Source organism: Chaetodon trifascialis, chromosome 4 (assembly GCF_039877785.1).
Source record: "Chaetodon trifascialis isolate fChaTrf1 chromosome 4, fChaTrf1.hap1, whole genome shotgun sequence".
Taxonomy (NCBI): Eukaryota; Metazoa; Chordata; class Actinopteri; order Chaetodontiformes; family Chaetodontidae; genus Chaetodon; species Chaetodon trifascialis.
Genome location: NC_092059.1, coordinates 24951286 through 24968659, shown reverse-complemented (window position 1 = coordinate 24968659; position 17374 = coordinate 24951286). Strand labels below are relative to the sequence as shown.

The window sequence follows — 17374 nt, the reverse complement described above, 5'->3', positions numbered from 1 at the left end:
AATACACCATGTTAAGGGAGGAGTGATGTCAATTCATGGGACCTTAAAGCAGACTTTAATCAGTTATGAGCTAAATTTACATAAAGAGGGGGTTTATGCAGAAGTATTGACTCATCATCAGGATTTTGTAGTTAAAGATTATATTTAAGTGTGGTTGAAGCACAAAGCTGGAAGCTGGTTCTCCACTGCTGTGACAATGTTTTGATGTGATGAAATTATTATGGTAATCTGAACGCACCACTGTGAACAGGCCTCGGTGTGATGTCACAGCTGGAAAAACTGATGATTCACGTTGGAACTTCATCAGCAAGCTCTCCGGCATCTGTAAAGGTCACTAATCAACACATACATTGTTTAAATTCACACAAAAAAATGTATAAATTACAATTTATGCATTTATTCATGGGGCAATTCCTTCAAAACAGTCTCCCAAAACAGCTCAAACTGTGACTGGAGTTCTAGAGAAAATGTACTTTGTTACTCTCACCCTCCGCTGACTGATGAGGGCGGGGTGTTTGTAGGATAAAGAACTTGTATTTTCAGACACATTACACTCTGACCTACATTTTCCCATTTCTTGCATGGCTTTTCTTTTCCACCTTATTTCTCCCTTTCATACCCTCTCTCTCTGACAGGCCTAGCTGGCAGTACAACTCAGATTGGTGTGAAATCGCCGCCTAACAGGCGGGAAATTGGCTCTGTTATTTTTGGAGCAGAGTCATGGGGGACCGTCGGACCATCATCCTCTCTCTAATGAGCAGGTGATAGAGGCGTAGCTGGGGAGGGGAGGCGGGGGGATGCATGGTGTCTCAAACACCACACACGGCAGATGTACAGATGAGAGCAGAGAGGGGAAACAGCTCGGTGAAATGCAGCTGAGAGAAAGCAGAGGGAGGAGGGGAAGGAGAGAAGAAGGAACAAGATGGTGTGATGACATCTGCCACTCCTGCAAATCAACCTTTACGGAGCTGGACGGGGCTTGTGTACAATGTGTGTTTATGTTGATATGATGGCAGTCTTGGGTGGGGTGGTGTGTGAGGGGGAGGGAAGTGTCAGGAACAATATCATCTTCAGCCAAAGCAGAACATTGTCTGTAACAGAGAACCTATAGAGCAGCGCTTCCTGACCTTTTCGTCAGATGTATCCAGAATCCACGTCATGATCCAAATGTGTTTTTTAATTGGATATTTAACACTCTTAAAAAGTGGATCCTGATCAAACAATTGAATCATACAAGATATGATCCTGAAGGTGCTGACTTTTATCAATTGTGGCTTCAAACATCACTCACATGCCCATGTGTACATTGAAAGCAACAAATCCTCCAAAAGCAGTAATAGCATATGCAGTCTGGCCTTGACAGCACTGTAATTATTTATCCTGTCCACACCTTTGGAAGATGAACTATTCATCAATACTGTCTTGATTTCAGCAGCATGAGGTGTTCAGATGTGTCTTGCAGTCAGCTTATCGCAGCTGGTAGTTGATTAGTTATTGCAACAAAAAACTAAAAACCTTTTTGTTTTTATTCTAAACACAAATTGTGAATATTTTATTGAACCAAACCATAATTCAGACTTCTACAAATTAGCTGAGCTACCTTCCTCTGGTGACTGCAGAGGTAGCCCACAGGGTACAAGTGCCCTTCATTGGGAATCACTGCTGTAAAGGACAGTAGCATAATGCACACGAACAGAGAAGTGGACTTGGCCTGTGGAAAGTGTGTGTGTGTGTGTGTGTGTGTGTGTGTGTGTGTGTGTGTGTGTGTGTGTGTGTGTGTGTGTGTGTGTGTGTGTGTTGTGTGAGTGGGGGGTTCCAAGCAGCAAAGTGTCAGGCACAATCCCATCTTTAGCCAAAGCAGAACAATGCCAACAACAGAGAACATATAGTGGGCTGTACACGCCATCCACTCGACTAGCATCACTACACACTCTGTGCTCACAGACGCTGACAGAGACATCAGATACAGATAAATGCACGGGCACATTCAGAGGAAGCTCTGCAGACATTCTCACTTTAAAGAGTACACATTTATTTCATATGCTGTTTCAATCACGTCCAAACCTTAACATTCCTCGTTTATTTCCTCATGACTGGCTCAGGGAGTGCACAGTCACTGGTTTCCCTGGTTGAACTGTACACTGCTCATGGCCACTGGAAGGCATCACACACAGTATTCATCACAGTCCATAAATTAATTCAACACTGAGTTGACACACATAAAAACACACACACACATATCCTCACCACATAGCTAACGCAGAGCCCCTTTGGAAGGTGTCAGTTTTTTCTCCTGACCAGAGGTCTAGTAGTCCATGCAACAGCAGCTAAACACTGCCCCCTACTGTCCAACACTCACTATGCATTCAATGCAACAGGGGCGATAAAGTTGGCCTACATGTGATCACATTAAATCTACAGTCACTGCTATTAATTTGTTTCTTTTTCAACTTTGCCTTTTATGAACAGCACAGTTAATCATTTAGCAAAGACTGGTGGAAGTTTCACAGTGATTAATCTGGAGGTGGCAGCAATCATGAGAACTGGTATGATTTGGAATCATAGCACTTCTTGCTATAGTGTTCAATATTCATTGTTAAAAATGTCTCACTTAGTGTAACTATATATAATCCAGTGTATATACTTTTCATTATACACTGTATCTGTGCAACAGTTTGAACAGTTTCAGTTTTGTTCTTCAATTTGTTGGCCTTATTTTTGGTGGACCCGTCCCCACACTGTTCATGTTGGGTATTACATTCAACCTGCTATTTTTGGTATTTGTTCCAATAATGTCCTCCAGTGTTAGACCATCTGGCCTGTGAGCAGCTGATGTCCAGTGCTCATTTTTAACTTTGCTCAGTCTCGTGGCGTGCCAGTGCCGGGGGCAATGTGGTCCCACAGGGGCCATGGAAATGGAACCTGAAACACAGGAAGTGAAGTTGTCCGAGTGTAAACATCACGTTCATGAAAATGCTACATGCATCGGCTTCTGTGACTGTGAATGAAACGTACTTGAAGCGCATGGTGGCTGGTGTGTTCTCCATGTTGAACTCGGCCACAGGGACTCCTCTGGCTGCCACCTGAGGAGCAAACATGGCTGCTGGATAGACAACGGATGAAGTGCCCACCTGCAGAGAGGGAAGTAAGCAGAAGTAAGTAACAAAGAAAAATGAAGGCTGGAGAGAGACAGGAAAGGCAGGAGAGCAAGAGGGGATCAAACCTGGGCCCCTGTGGTAAAGACTGGAGCTACTGGGGGCCCCAATAACACAAACTTTAATGATGACCAGTGAGTAAAGGTGAAAGTTCATGTGGTTATTACGACGTGACTTCATTTTATGAAGGTCTTTAAAGTGAAAGTCAATACTAATGATAATAAAGTTTGTTTGTTTCGTACAACAGACTGGACGTTCATACAGCATTATCTAAAATGCTGATATTCCTGTTGATAAATGTAATAAGTCGTGTTGTACAGGAAAGACTTTGAGAGTGTGGAACACACACACGCACACACACACACACACGCGCGCTCGTACCACCAGGCAGAGGTCACAGCTGTCCAACGCTTTCTCTGCACAGGTGAGAATGTCTGAGTCCAGAGTCTCTCCAAACCAAACCACAGCTGGTCTCAGGAGACCGTGGCAGCCTGTCTGCTCACACCTGAAACAAACACACACACACACACACACACACACACACACACACACACTCTTTGTCAAAACAAATAGCCTCATTCGCTTTCACTTAAAGGAGAACATGGGTGTGATTTACCTGGGCAGCTGCTGAACGGGGATCCGGGCGTCATCTGTGTCTGGGTCTGGAGCTCTGAGGAGGAAATTCAATAAAACAGGGTTGGTGCCACTACAAAGGGCCGTTACATCCCAATGTACTTACAATTACAAAACCATATCCACAGCATGTTTCTTACTAACTCATGTCATCTAATGCTGAGTCCCTATCTGATGTCCATATCTTCCTTCATATAACAGCTACACAGTGCTCACTTCAAATACATCCAAGTTAGTAAATCCAAACCACTTCAGGGAAGATGTGGTTGACAATCCCCAGCATTACAGCTGTTTTTACATTATCTTTAATCTGTGTTTTTGACACAATAAAAACATGTCATAAAAAGGTAACACTTTATATGAAGACACACATGTTCACCTTTAACTAGTTGCTTACCAGCATGCATGTTAGCAGGACAGTTATTACAAAGCAATTATAATTCATGTACAAAAACTTTACTGTCAAACACTAAACAGTTATTAGGAGGTTGTAGAGGGAAAAATCTTTGTTAATGGCCCAGAGTAAGTCATTAAATCATCAGTGCTTTACAATGACTAATAAAGAGCCAATATGCTACTATTAAGCAACTAGTTAATGGTGAGTATGTGTAGCTTAATATGTGTTCCCCATAAAAAACATGATATACTTTCAATTACCTGCTTATCTAATCTCTCTTTATTTATTCATCTACTACATGAACTCACTGTATTCCTTTAAGTGTTTTCATTTTATTGTAACACAGTAAGACATTGACATCGCCTGTCTGACTGGAGAACAGTTGGCTGGCATACAAAATCATCAGAGTTACGTTAACAGAGTCCATATAGATCAGTTTTAACACCACCTGCTCAGGTGTGACATTAATTGAAAATTTTATGACAACATTTTATCCATTCAGCTATTAAAAACATCCATTTTAAATGTCAGATAAGAGGCTTTTAAAGTGACATTTCATTTCGGTCACAGATTTTCCTTTTCACTGCGTCATCGGGTGTTATTTTAGCTCCTGACATCTGACAGACTCAAACAGACCTTTCTGCGCTGGCATTTTGTGTCCAAATGAATATGATGAATATCTCTCATTACAAATTGTCATATTGCTGATGAAAACAGTCTAATTCACCAAACGACATCAGATGAGGCTCTTACCCTTTTCCCTCCAGAGCGGCACAGATGGGGCTCTTGTAATTGGCTGCTTCATGGCCGCAGCTCATACAGCGTGTTCTAAACAGACTTCCTGGATTAAAAATACAAGATAGAACAGATTAGTTTGAAAACAACTACTACAATTTCTTCCTGTTTTGTCTTAAAAATAAAGAAAAGGTGTCTTCACTCTTTTCTACTTGCCGTGGATTTCCAGGATGTTTCTGGATCCGGCGCGGCGGTGGAGCTCGTCGATATTTTGAGTGATGACTGTAACCTCGCGTCCTTGTTTGCTCAGTCGCTCCTCACACTCTGCAATGGCCAGGTGGGCGGGGTTGGGATTTTTTGTGAGCATGACCTCGCGGCGGTAGTGGTAAAACTCCCAAACACGAGAGGGATTCCTGGAGAAGGCCTCAGGGGTGGCAAGTTGCTGCAAGATGAAAATGTGAGAAATGGTTATTAATGCTGACAAAAGTCAGTGCTGATCAAAAGCTTCCTCAGAGATAACGATTAGCACTGAAGCTCCTTTTTCACTTGATTTTGCTTGTTGGAAATGTATGCTAAATAAACTCCAAGGGGCAAAATAAACTGTTAATAGAAGAGAGAAGAAAAGCCAGCAGAGACAGCTGAGCACATCTGCACAGCACAGTTTCCACTCAGCTTCAGCTCCCAAACAATTCAGTATGTTTGGAGTCAGAACGAGTTTCAGTCATAGTAAAACTATCGGTGCATTTCTAAGGAGTGACTCAATGGGTGCAGGCTCCCCAACCAGAGTAGGACTAGTTATTTAGGTTTCCTACAAGCACTCACAGCAAAAAGTTCACCCTTGTGAAAGCTTTTCACTGTTTTATGACTCTGAACTGAACTATGAACTTTTTAAAATGCCGTCTTGCAGTTTTCCATTAAAGACTTACGCACCGATTTGTATGAACTGACACAAGAAAAAAATGTTTAATATTCTTGTGTGTTAGCTGCTGTGTGGATGGAAGCATGGAGGGAGTCACATATTTGACTAATAGATTAAAATTAGCCCTCCTACCAGTAGGAAATAAGGGAGGGATAAACAGCAGTAGATGGAGAGAGCGATAGATGGAAATTTAAAACAGCATTGTATAAGACACTTTATAAGCCAGTTTATAAGGTATGCTGAACTAAAGCTAATTCAACAGTCCTACAGTAAATCATTTTGGAAGCTGCAGTTTGTGGTGCTGTTGTATTGCTTTCTGCTGACAGCTGTCTGTATTATTGCCCACTCCATTTACACCAATGAGGGTATTCTACACTACAGAAACATCTCTCTGTATAATGCAGTTTGGTTAAATAACACAATTACATGTTTGCATACCTGTGCCTCCCATTTTCTCCAGTAGCCTCCTGCTCCTCTGAAGGTGGGGACTCCACTCTCAGCACTCACCCCCGCTCCGGTGATGATGGCTATATTCTTGGCATTGGAGAAAATCTCCCTGAATGCTGCAAGGTCTGCACAGACACAAAAACATAAATGCCAATAGTGGAAGCTCATGGAATTATGGAAGACTATATCATAATTGATCAGCAAGAGGGTGCAACAGAAACAGAGACGATGAACTACCTGAACTGGGTCTGGCCATGTCTTGGTTAACCTGGGGTCTTTGAAGGTGGGCATACAGATAAGAGTTTATTACGCCTCTGCGAGTGAACTGACGCACAATCATCAGGTTCTGACAAGAGGAGAAAAATGAACAGTATTCAGTATTCACCATGAAAACACTGCTGATCCTGGCACTGCAATGCAAACAAAGCTGTTTTCTTAAAATGATCACAAGACAAAGTCTGACCAAAAAAAAAAAAAAAAAGGCGATATGTCAGATATGTCACTTCCGACTGCTCTTCCGATTGTTCGCTCAATCTGGAAATGCCTTCAAAAGTGAAGTGAATTTGACTGTGTTGTCAAACACATCAGGGGTTTCTTCAAAGTCTGACTGCTTCACAGAAACAGATGCTTGGGGGCGAGAAATACGGTGACCAACTGGCACAGACTCGGACTAGCTCAGTTTTGTTCTCGGGAAGGTCATCGTGGCAGCATGTTACTTCACTGTATTTGCTAATCATGGCATCAGAGGATTAAGTGTGACTCCTTCAGTAATAAAGTAATACCGCAGCAGCTGTTATGCACTCTAACGAGCATGGACCATCTCCAGCGCAGTTAACCGAGCCTGTCGTTAGCTAGCTGTAAGGTATGCTAGCTAGATAAGGTAACAGGTTACACAGAAGGTAGCATGCTAACAAGCTAGCGCTGGCATCCAAGGAAACCTATTGACAACGGCTTCACCAGCATCACATTAACGTTACATTAAGAATGTGCCATGGTTCTTAAGTTATTCTGAGCTGAGTCCTTTATTAAAGCTGAGGTTTACTAAGGCTAACTACCTGACTGTCACCGAAGCTAACACCGTCAGCTGAAGGAAATCAGGAACTCAGTGGGCGTTTTCCTCACGTCAAACAGCTCGGCGGCTGTAGTGGATTGGTTTGTCTGTCAGGAAATGAGCCTATCAGGAAGATCGTCGAAGTAAAGAACAACCCTCCAAAACCAGATACGACCAGCAGGGGGAGCATTTGTACCGCAGTGGTCTCTTTTTTTACCGCATGTGAAATCATTTCTGTTTATTCATAACAAGTACGCAACCGAAAGTTTGATTTGTTAGCTGCCCTGCCTTATTTACTTTTATCCAGATGCCAAAAAAAAAAAAAAAAAAATGATGTTGATTTACTTTGCTGCACAGTCCCTCTGTCCTGCTTTGTTACTGAAATAACTATGAACCCAGTTACAGACGTTTCTGATTCTCCCTTCTCCACCAGAGGCCAGCATTGGATTGATAGAGTATTAAACCCAGTGTTAACAAGGAATATATGAAGGTGTTTTACTATGATAATCCTGTGTAATCTGTGATAGATGGATGATTTCATTAGTCTCAATGAGGTCACACAAACAAATGAGGCAGGTAAGAATTCTATGTTTTAGTGAACATGAGACTTTCTGTGGATTTTTACAATGCTAAACTCAAGTGCTATTTCAGTCAGTTAAGGTGGTGCCAAACCAACCCCGAGTCCTTTTATGTTCCCACTATCTTATTCCTGCTTCATATGCAATATCTATGAATACTGTACAATAGTTGGCCTTTAAAAAAAGAAATCCCAGCTACAGTGTGTGTTTGTTGACAGCAACCCAGTTTCATGGAATAGGCTGCATTTGTTTCGTATCATGTTTTTCCATTATTAATTCCATAGCCTGTTATGAGAACAGAGAGCTCCTGGTGTGTCTTTGTGTTTGGCCCTGCAGTCTGAGCACAGTCTATCCTGTCCCTTCTACAATCTTTGTCCCACCCTGAATGCATTTTTATTGGCCAGTCTCGCAGGTGTTGTCAAACTAAATGATCATTGGCTTGTGCTGTCAGACAGCTTCTCTCAAAGAGGCACATATTTCCTTTATGATGGGAGCTGCCAGGCAGATTTGATCATTCAAAGGGGAATTTGAAGGAGGTGGGAGAAAACTGGACATTTCTATAAATGGAATGGGGCATTGTTCTCAGGGCAAAGATGCCTGTGAGATTTCCAAAAGGGCCCAAATTGTACACAAGCATGCTTTGATTCTGCAGGATAGCTATAATGGGAGTTTAAACTGGCCAATACCATTTCAATATCAAGTGTGAGCTTTATATTTTTATTGACCTACAGTATTACTAAAAGTGACTTATAGGCTTATGTGGTTGATATGAAACTGAAAAGGGGCTGCAGGAAATGATTATTTTCATTATAATGTATCTGTAGATAATTACTCTTAATTATTCTGTCAAGTAACAGTGAAAAATCATCAGATCGCTTATTTTGTTGAACTAATAGTCTTACACAGATTATTTGGCATTTTTAGTTGATAAATGACATTTTAATCAATTACCAAAATTCTTAATGCAAATGCTAATTTCCTGAAGTAATTCACTGACTAATCATTTGAGCTCTCTCCCCTGCAGATATAAGGCACACAGGAGAGCTGGCATGATGTGATCTGAGTCTCTTTTCACTGGCCAGTGTGCTCTTGTTGGAACCTGAGCAGGTTTAGCTGACTTACAGGAAAAGGAACAGAATCTCATCAACCACCTCCTCTCTCTCTCTCTCTCTCTCTCTCTCTCTCTTTCTCTCTCTCTCTCTCTCTCTCTCTCTCTCTCTCTCTCTCTCTCTCTCTCTCTCTCTCTCTCTCTCTCTCCCTCCTATACCCTCCAACACCATTACAATAGCCCGCCCCCCTCCTACACCGTCTGCCCGGGCGGGTGCTCGACTGGCTGCTGCGGCGCCGAATCTCTCGCAGTCCCGCCGGTCGCCAGTGGACGCTGCCCGGCTGGCCGAACATGGCGGCGGCCCCGGAGGAGGAGGTAGACCGCAGACCGATCCGGAGGGTCCGGTCCAAGAGTGACACGCCTTACATCAACGAGGCGAGGATCTCTTTGCACCTGGAGACAGGTAGGCAGCCGGCCACTGACACGGATGCTCTCCACCTCATGTCTGGGTGTATTTGCAGCCTCCACAGGGGAAGATTGTAGCAAATCAGCGTTCGCTGTGAGAGAAATTGCCTCATCGTTTCGTGACAGTTCAGCATGACTTTGGGCTTTCATTGTGCGGCTCTGACGGCACCCATGGTGCTCAGCTGCACCTGGGTGGATGTAACCACACAGTGACTCATGCACAGGGAGATGAGCGGGGAAGATTTTCTCATATAGGCTGTCTTTTATTCCGGCTATGTTTGTGATATGCAGTCTGCAAGGCACGGAGATGTATGGGAAACCCACTGTAATTATCTCTATAGGACGATTGATTGCTATTGCTCCAACCAGACTCCGCCTTGATTGTCGGCTGCGGTGAAATGCTGTGCGAACTTGGCCGCCTCTGGCTACTCATTGAGAATGCAGTTGTTATTATTGCATTTAGGGAAGGGTGAGGAATGGATGCTCCGGCATGCCAAATCCCCCCTAAACGTGTCGGCTTAAGGCCAGGCGGAAACAGAATAGATGAGTTATTGTTTCCTATGTTGCCATGGTCACGACGGTACGCTGTCACGAAGCCTGGATCATCGGCATCATGGTGTGGATTTACAGCTAGATCTATGTTCACGGTTGTGTTTTTTTGTTTTAAAATAACAGTTTCTCCTATGAGAAACACACACACACACACACACACACACACACACACACACACACACACACACACACACACACACAACCCTGAGGAGGCTGCTTTAATATCCCATCCGTGCGGAGCTGTCCACTGCCCCTCGGTGCTGAAAATGCCACCGGGCAGAATAGACCAACAGAGCCCGAAGCATTTGCACGGAATTCTCTATTGGTGATCATCCACAGCACGCATATGAGGGGGCTTTCTCTTTCTTAATGAGCTACTGCATCTGAATTGTGTTCGACCCTCCCCCAGAATTGGCCGATGTGACAAATCCCAGTCACATGGTGTGTATAGCCTGGTAGTCGAGGCCAGACTCAAGCCTATATTTTCCATTTCGGACAGATGCCAACTCTAGAAAATTCCTCTGGCTGACTATTGTTCTGCTTTGTGTTCATTTTGCCTTTTTTCCACGACTGTCCGCTGAGCATGTAGCCTGCAGTGCCTCAGACAGTATATATATATTAAATCAGGGATCTATACTGATAAACAGTATAACATCTGCAGATGTAGTTTTATTCTAATGCAAACCTTATTTTTACCCTCAAGCAAAGGTGACACATGTATGTGAAGAGCCTGCCTTACATAAATCTTAATGAGATCAGGAATTACTCACATGGTTGCTGTAATATGCTTGCCCCCCCCCCCCCCCCCCCCCCCCCCCCCGCTTTAGCCTGCTTAGACCTTTATGACTCATAGTGTTCAGACCCACCTACTCATAATCTCTCTCAGCTGCCCCCTCTCTGGCCCTCAACAATCTTCTCTCCATTTTGTTTTCTATTAAGCACCTCCTCTTAGCGAGATTAGCCGAGCCTGCCCAATATGAGTAACACTGTTCTTTCTTGGAGCTTTGTGTCAGGCTTTCCATCAGGCATGGCTTGAATCTGAAGGCGGTGGGGGGAGGTGGGGGTGCTGTGTCTCGCTAACAGTGCTGCTCCTGGCTGTTAGCTGAAAACAGAGCGGGCAGGCTGCAGCTGCACGAGGCTGGCGTGGCGTCCTCAAGAATCCAGCGGGCACTGCCAGCCACAGCAGGGGAGGGATATCTGTCTTCACACCTTTCCCTCAAACCATGATGCTCCCCTGTTTTCTTTCCTTTTCCTCTTCTCGCTCCCCCCACCAGTACTGCTTTAGTCTCATCTTTTTTCAGTCACCAGTGAAGCCATCTGCCCACCCACTCCCTAGATTCCCATTTACTTTGTGTTTGTGTGTTTGGCTGCTGTTGTTTTGCATAAATCCAGCCCACTCTTATCTTTGATGTGTGTCACCATTCATATATGGCAAATATCCACACCACCTTCAGTGTGCATGTGTTAATATACATGCTTGTGTGCATGTGCGTGTGAGGCTGGGTGTGTATGCGGTTTGGATTTAGTAAACAAAAGTTAATCACTGTCACTGAAGCTTTTGTCTGATGGCTCGTTGTCGCTGTCTTGAGCTTGAGCCTCTTCAGCATCATTCAGTGCTGAAGCAGGATGAGATGATTTCACCAGTTTGGTCCTTTGCTGCTCACCGTAGCCATCAGTGCAGAATCAGCATGCTTGCTGTTGTTGTGCTCGATGCCTTCCATTTATTGTTGTCTGTTTTTGTTTTTGCCTTTTTGTCTGTGCTGTTTTAATCTTGCTCTATAAGTTGCCATATAAATAAAGTTGTGCTGAGTTGATTTGTTTGGATTAGAGGCAGTTTGGGGAGAGTGAACAGCAATTTGCAAAACATAAAGCATGTATTCTCTTATGGATTTTGAAGGCTGCTGAATCTAATATGCAGCCAGTCTGCTAAAAGTTGCATTTATTAGCCTCTTTAATCCTGATTTTTTTTTTTTTTTTAGCTCTTCAAATTTCCCCTTCAGTAGCTTTATAGTTCGATAGTTTTCCACACTGTCAGGCAAAATCTCATGTATCTTCTTTATGTGCTTGTTCTAACACTTGGGAGCTCTGTTTTGATTATTTATGAATGAGCCAAGAATTAATGTGACTTTGGCAGACTGCTGTTAATTTCCTGTTCCCAACCAACAGCCAATATGTTTACCAGTATGTGAACTCAACATGAACCTTCTCTGACCTTTAACCACATGGTTTTTGTACGTAAGCCAAACCAAAGTCGACCATGGCAGGCCACAACATGGTCATATGAATAATTCCTGAAGCAGGCACTTGTAACGATTCTGGAAGTCGCTGACCAGCTGTCGTCTTGCACGTATGGCTGTCAGATCAGAAAGCACATTTTGGAAGCAAATGAACTAATTTGCTGCTCAGTTTGAAAGAGAATTTAAAGCTGCATCAGTCTATTTGTGAACACTAGGGGGCAGATGGACTCCAAAACAATTTGACTGATGTAATGTGTTGACAGACATTTGCCACTACACATTGAGCAGACACAGAACAACATCAGCATTCATTGTGGGTCATGTTTGTGTGCAGCTGATGAATTTAAATCACATATTAACTTTCCTTTTAGCTCTGGTTTCTCTCCTGAGAACAATATCTGTCTGTTCAGCTACTATGTTCTGCTTTGTTCACCTGCTAGTCTCTAACTGTGTCTGTTCAATGTTTGATGCTGGCCAGGCTGAGTACAGTGGGTTTGTCGGAGCTTGTTTACTGAAAACAGCTGCTTGCTGCTGCTAGAAAAGCTTGATGAGAATGTTGGACTGAAGCAAACAGTGAATGTGCTGCAAAATGATGAGCTGAAAGAGGCTGAAAAACTCTGGAGAGCTCAGAGTTGGGTGAAAATATTCTGCGAGTCCTCTTTCATATTCCACAGTTATTTCATTCAATGTTATACAACCACGATTCCAAAACAAAAACAAAACAAAGAAACAGTTGAGATGTAAAACGTAAATGAACACAGAATGCAATCATGTGACATCAAACTGTGTCAAAGTATTCCTGAGCTCATGTAGTAATATCCTTTATACAATCATGTGTTCACAAAGTGGTGAACCTCTCTCCATCCTCGCTTGTGATCGACTGAGCCTTTCCAGGATGCCCCTTTCATACCCAATCATGATACTCTCACCTGTTACCAATGAACCTGTTTACCTGTGGAATGTTCCAAACAGGTGTTTTTAGAGCATTCCACATCTTTCCCATTCTGTTGTTGCTCCTGTCCCAACCTGTTTGAAACATGTTGCTGCATTAAATTTAGAATAAGCAGATATTTACAAAAATCAATGTTGATGAGGTGAAAATTTGTTGTTGTGCTGTTCAAACTGAGTATGTGTCAAAAAGGATTAGCAAGTTATCACATTCTGTTTTATTTATGTTTTACAGCATTCAACATTTTTGGAATGACGGTTGTATAAGCATATTGATTGCTGCAGTTTTTCTGTGGCATTGAGCAACGATCATCATGTACAAAACTGAAAACTTTTGCAAACTGTTTTGTTTCATTCTCTACAGCTTTTATGCCAGTGTCTTTGACCAGATCCATTCCAAAGCCTGTCTTTTGGCATCTCTGCTGTGCTCCATCATCTTGAGCCAGTCCAGATCCCAGGCAGCACAGCTCTGCTCCAGCAATGTAAATCCAGGTCAGCTCGGTTAGAGCTTAGCCATTCTCACAAAGACCAAGACGCAGGCATTACCACGCTCTCATTCAAACACAGAGGGCCCTAATGCAGACCTGAATGAAAGACTGAGACAGAGAGGGCTTAAATAAGAGGAGGTGCAGGAGCAGGAAGAGTCTGAGGAGGAGGACAGGATGGCAGGATGGGGGCTTGTAAATTGTGGCAACATAAAGACTGGCACAGTGAAAAAGAAACAGAGTTGGCTGTTGTCCATAGAATATGGTGGGAATGGTGCACACACAAATCACCTCCCACTATGTGAGCAATACTCTTTGTCTCTCTCATGCACATACATCAGCACTGCTATCTGCATGCAGCCTTGAGCAGCAGGATGACAGAAGTACCTGGGCAGAACACAAAAGCACAGGAAGGAAGTGTGAGAACTAGAAATGCAGATGAGTACTTCCTGCCTCGCTGCCTCCCACCAAACATACAAAACCCCTCACTCTCCCTCCGCTGGCATGTGGGTCCATCCATTCAGCTCGGACAAGCTAACCATTGTGCTGAGAGGGAAAACCTGAGCCAGGGAAGGCCTTTGACTCAGGCTGAAGTTGATAATCAAGATAGTGGGAATGTTTCTTAGCTGGTGTGATGTCAGAGGACAGGAACAGATGGACGTGTGGAAAATATACTTAGACTGTTGAGTAACTTCCCCTGGACTTTGAGCTGATTTCTTGGTTGATGTCAATCAATAACAATCAGTAAATTTAAGGTCATTCGCAGTGTCTGTAACTTCAGAAATGTATCTTAATGTCCAGCCCTACTCAGTATAATCCTGGAGGGGTATTGCAAGGAAATTTTAACCCACTTTCCCTCAACCTGCTTCACCTCCTTCCAAGTTGTTTGCAAACCACATACTATATACGCTATATGTATACTGTCTAATGGCATACAGTATGCATTGTATAGTGCTCTGGACTGGATGCTGATGGATTGCAGTCATTTGCTTTTTATTGTTAACAAAGTTTCTGTTCAATTCAAACCTCTTCACCCAGATGCATTGTGTGTGATCATGAGGTCTAACAAATGTCTTAAATACATTGCCTTCCTCAGAAAACATTGGCAAAACCTGCCTTGTTTACATCCATGTTTACTAGCTGGTGGTCTTCTTCTTCCCTGTGTTTGTTGGCGTACTGCTGTGATGCTTAGTTACTGTTCGAGCTTAGTTACTGTTTTCAGCTATTTAACTGTGTCGCTGCAATGGACGCGTCAGAACGGTTGAAGTGATGGCCCAGTACAGTCTGTGATGTAACCAGGCTCAGGAAAGGACTTTATTAGTGTGAGTTTACTCTCCATCACCTTTGCCAGTTACTGAAGCCAAGAAACAGAATTTGGCCAAAGGATTAACATAAACATGTGGTGGAGGTGGCATGAACCACAGACAGCTGACAGTCAAGGAGCCACACCCCCAAACATGTCTGAAGCCTCAGCATCTCTTTCACAGGTTGCATTTTGATGTTTATTTGATCCTATTTTCTTTAATCAGTTTTGATATATTTTCTTTCATTTTTTTTTTCGATGTGGTTATTATTATATAAAAAAATATACTAGAAATTTAGGTGGCACAGTGGAGCAGCAGGTAGTGTGTGTGCCTCACAGCAAGAAGGTTGCCAGTTTGATCCCCGGGTCAGGCCTTTCTGTGTGAAGTTTGCATGTTCTTCCCGTGCATGCGTGGGTTCTCTCCGGGCACTCCGGCTTCCTCCCACAGACCAAAAACATGCTCATTAGGTTAATTGGTGACTTAAAATTGTCCTTAGGTGTGAGTGTGAGTGTGAGTGGTTGTTTGTTTGTATATGTTGCCCTGCAATCGACTGGCGACCGTTCAGGGTGTACCCCGCCTCTTGCCCAATGACAGCTGGGATAGGCTCCAGCCCCCCCGCAACCCTGAAAAGGATAGTCAGGTATAGACAATGGATGGATGGATATAAGAATCTTTAAGTATGACTGTTATTTACTATCCTTTTATTTGATGCAGAAATTCACTTTGCAACTACATCCTGCCCCAGAATGATGTACATCTTTACTTTAACTCAAAATTTAAGAGATTCTTTAAAAACGTTTTCCTTCTATCTGTATATATTCATCAGATTTCTTTACTCCTCTTGGTTGCCTACAGCTTTGTAGTCCTTGTCTTAGCCTACCTGTGTGCCTCTCTTTGATATTTGTGGTTGTTTTAAATGTGCCCCCTTGTGGGCTCTTCAGCTGGGGTGGGGGGGGGGGTAGCTGCAGGAATTGTCCTCAGGCAAAGAAAAGTACACAAGCAAATACAAAAAATGCAGCCAGAGATGCAAGCCACACCACCAGTGGCTGTTTTTAGCAATCTCTTTTTTCCCCTCTTTTAAGTATGCTGTCTGTCTTGGTGAAGGCCACCTATCAAAACAGATGAGCTGCAAACAGGAGACAGAGAGGGGGAGAAGAGAGGGGTGACTCATATCCCTGTGATATGCCAAGTCTCACATTCACACATTTACAGGGACGTAAACACACAAGCAACCACACACACACACACACACACACACACACACACACACACACACACACACACACACACACACACACACACACAAAAGCTCCTACAGGCTCTGCTGTTCTGTCACTTTGTATTAATTCAGCACATAGCGGGTCCAGTCAGAGAGAGGAGAGGGGGGAGGCTTTTGAACAGTGAATGGCAGCGAGAGAGCTGGAGATCAAGAAACTGCAGGAAGAAGAGAAAACATTGAACTTGTTTCCTTTGAACTCGCAGACTTCTTTTGTCCTTCCTCATCCCATCACACACTGTTTAACACTGTTCCCATGTGTTTGCTGCTGTGCTGATGCCAACGCATGTCTAGACAGATGGAGAAACAAAAAGAGAGCAACATTTTTGGCCCGTTCTCACATTTAACGTTTATTTATTTCGCCTGAAATCGCAAATTGGGCTCAAAGGGCTCTGCAATCTGTGCATACATCTGTAACATGTGACACCGTCCATCCTTAAACCCTTGATTTTAATAAGGAAAATAGCAAATACTGGAGGAACCACAGAGGAAGGATCTCTGTTTCTGTGGCTCCCCTCCTAAAAAGGGTTGAATCTCCTTCTTTATAAAAGAACAAATTCCTATCACTTTCAACATTATTTATTGATTTCTCTGATGAAAACAAAATAATCTGCAGTGTGACTTATTCATTATTAATGATGCTTGTGATGTTTTTTACTGTCAACAAATTAGACCAAACCATCAGTCTGTTAGGCTGTATGTTCTGACTGGTTTAACTACAAGAAAATTTGATCATTTTCAATGAAGAAATGTTCTCTAGATGTTTCATTCTGACAGATTTTGGTCAAATTTCCCTCATTTTGTATTTTAACATGAGAGCAGTGTGAGGTTATTATAATGATACAGTCATGTGGTTTGTTAATGGTAACCAGAGTTTCTGCAAGTCTTGAAAAGTGTTAAATTTAGTTCCTTTAAAAAAGCCCTCACAGGGTATGGAAAAGTCCAAATTTCATTTACAAAGGCCTTGGATGTCTTTTCATTAATGCTGCAGACAATGTTATTCTTAATGTTCTTGTGTGTGTGGCTGCGGGCTGTCAACGAGTGAGACGGGTGCTGGTGGAGTTTCACTCAGTGATATTGCACCTGCTGTAAAAACACTGTTAGCTTCTGCAAGTTATAGAAGCTTTGAAGCTCACTGACTCAT

General features: G+C 43.0%; 2 protein-coding genes across 4 annotated transcripts in view; one reads left to right on the top strand and one right to left on the bottom strand.

Moving 5' to 3' along the window:
• Window positions 1-2697: 2697 nt before the first annotated feature.
• sirt5 (sirtuin 5) lies at window positions 2698-7432 on the bottom strand. Of its 3 annotated transcripts, none has more exons than XM_070960687.1 (9): window positions 7342-7432; window positions 6524-6632; window positions 6278-6411; window positions 5133-5362; window positions 4939-5022; window positions 3772-3825; window positions 3537-3660; window positions 3016-3131; window positions 2698-2922 (listed from the first exon to the last, which is right to left on the bottom strand). In XM_070960687.1, exons 2-9 carry the CDS (start codon window positions 6624-6626, stop codon window positions 2850-2852), a joined length of 918 nt encoding a protein of 305 aa, XP_070816788.1. In that variant the 5' UTR covers window positions 6627-6632; window positions 7342-7432; the 3' UTR covers window positions 2698-2849. The 3 variants fall into 3 exon arrangements, with proteins under 3 accessions (XP_070816788.1, XP_070816790.1, XP_070816791.1); XM_070960689.1 differs by having other exon boundaries at window positions 4939-5026; window positions 5137-5362; XM_070960690.1 differs by having other exon boundaries at window positions 4939-5026; window positions 5137-5362; window positions 7069-7372.
• A 1811-nt stretch (window positions 7433-9243) lies between these two features.
• phactr1 (phosphatase and actin regulator 1) overlaps window positions 9244-17374 on the top strand; it is a 36183-nt gene continuing 28052 nt past the window's right edge. The window contains exon 1 of the mRNA XM_070960734.1: window positions 9244-9426. Within this exon, the coding sequence (XP_070816835.1) occupies window positions 9315-9426 (112 nt within the window). The 5' untranslated portion in view covers window positions 9244-9314. The remainder of the gene's footprint in view (window positions 9427-17374) is intronic.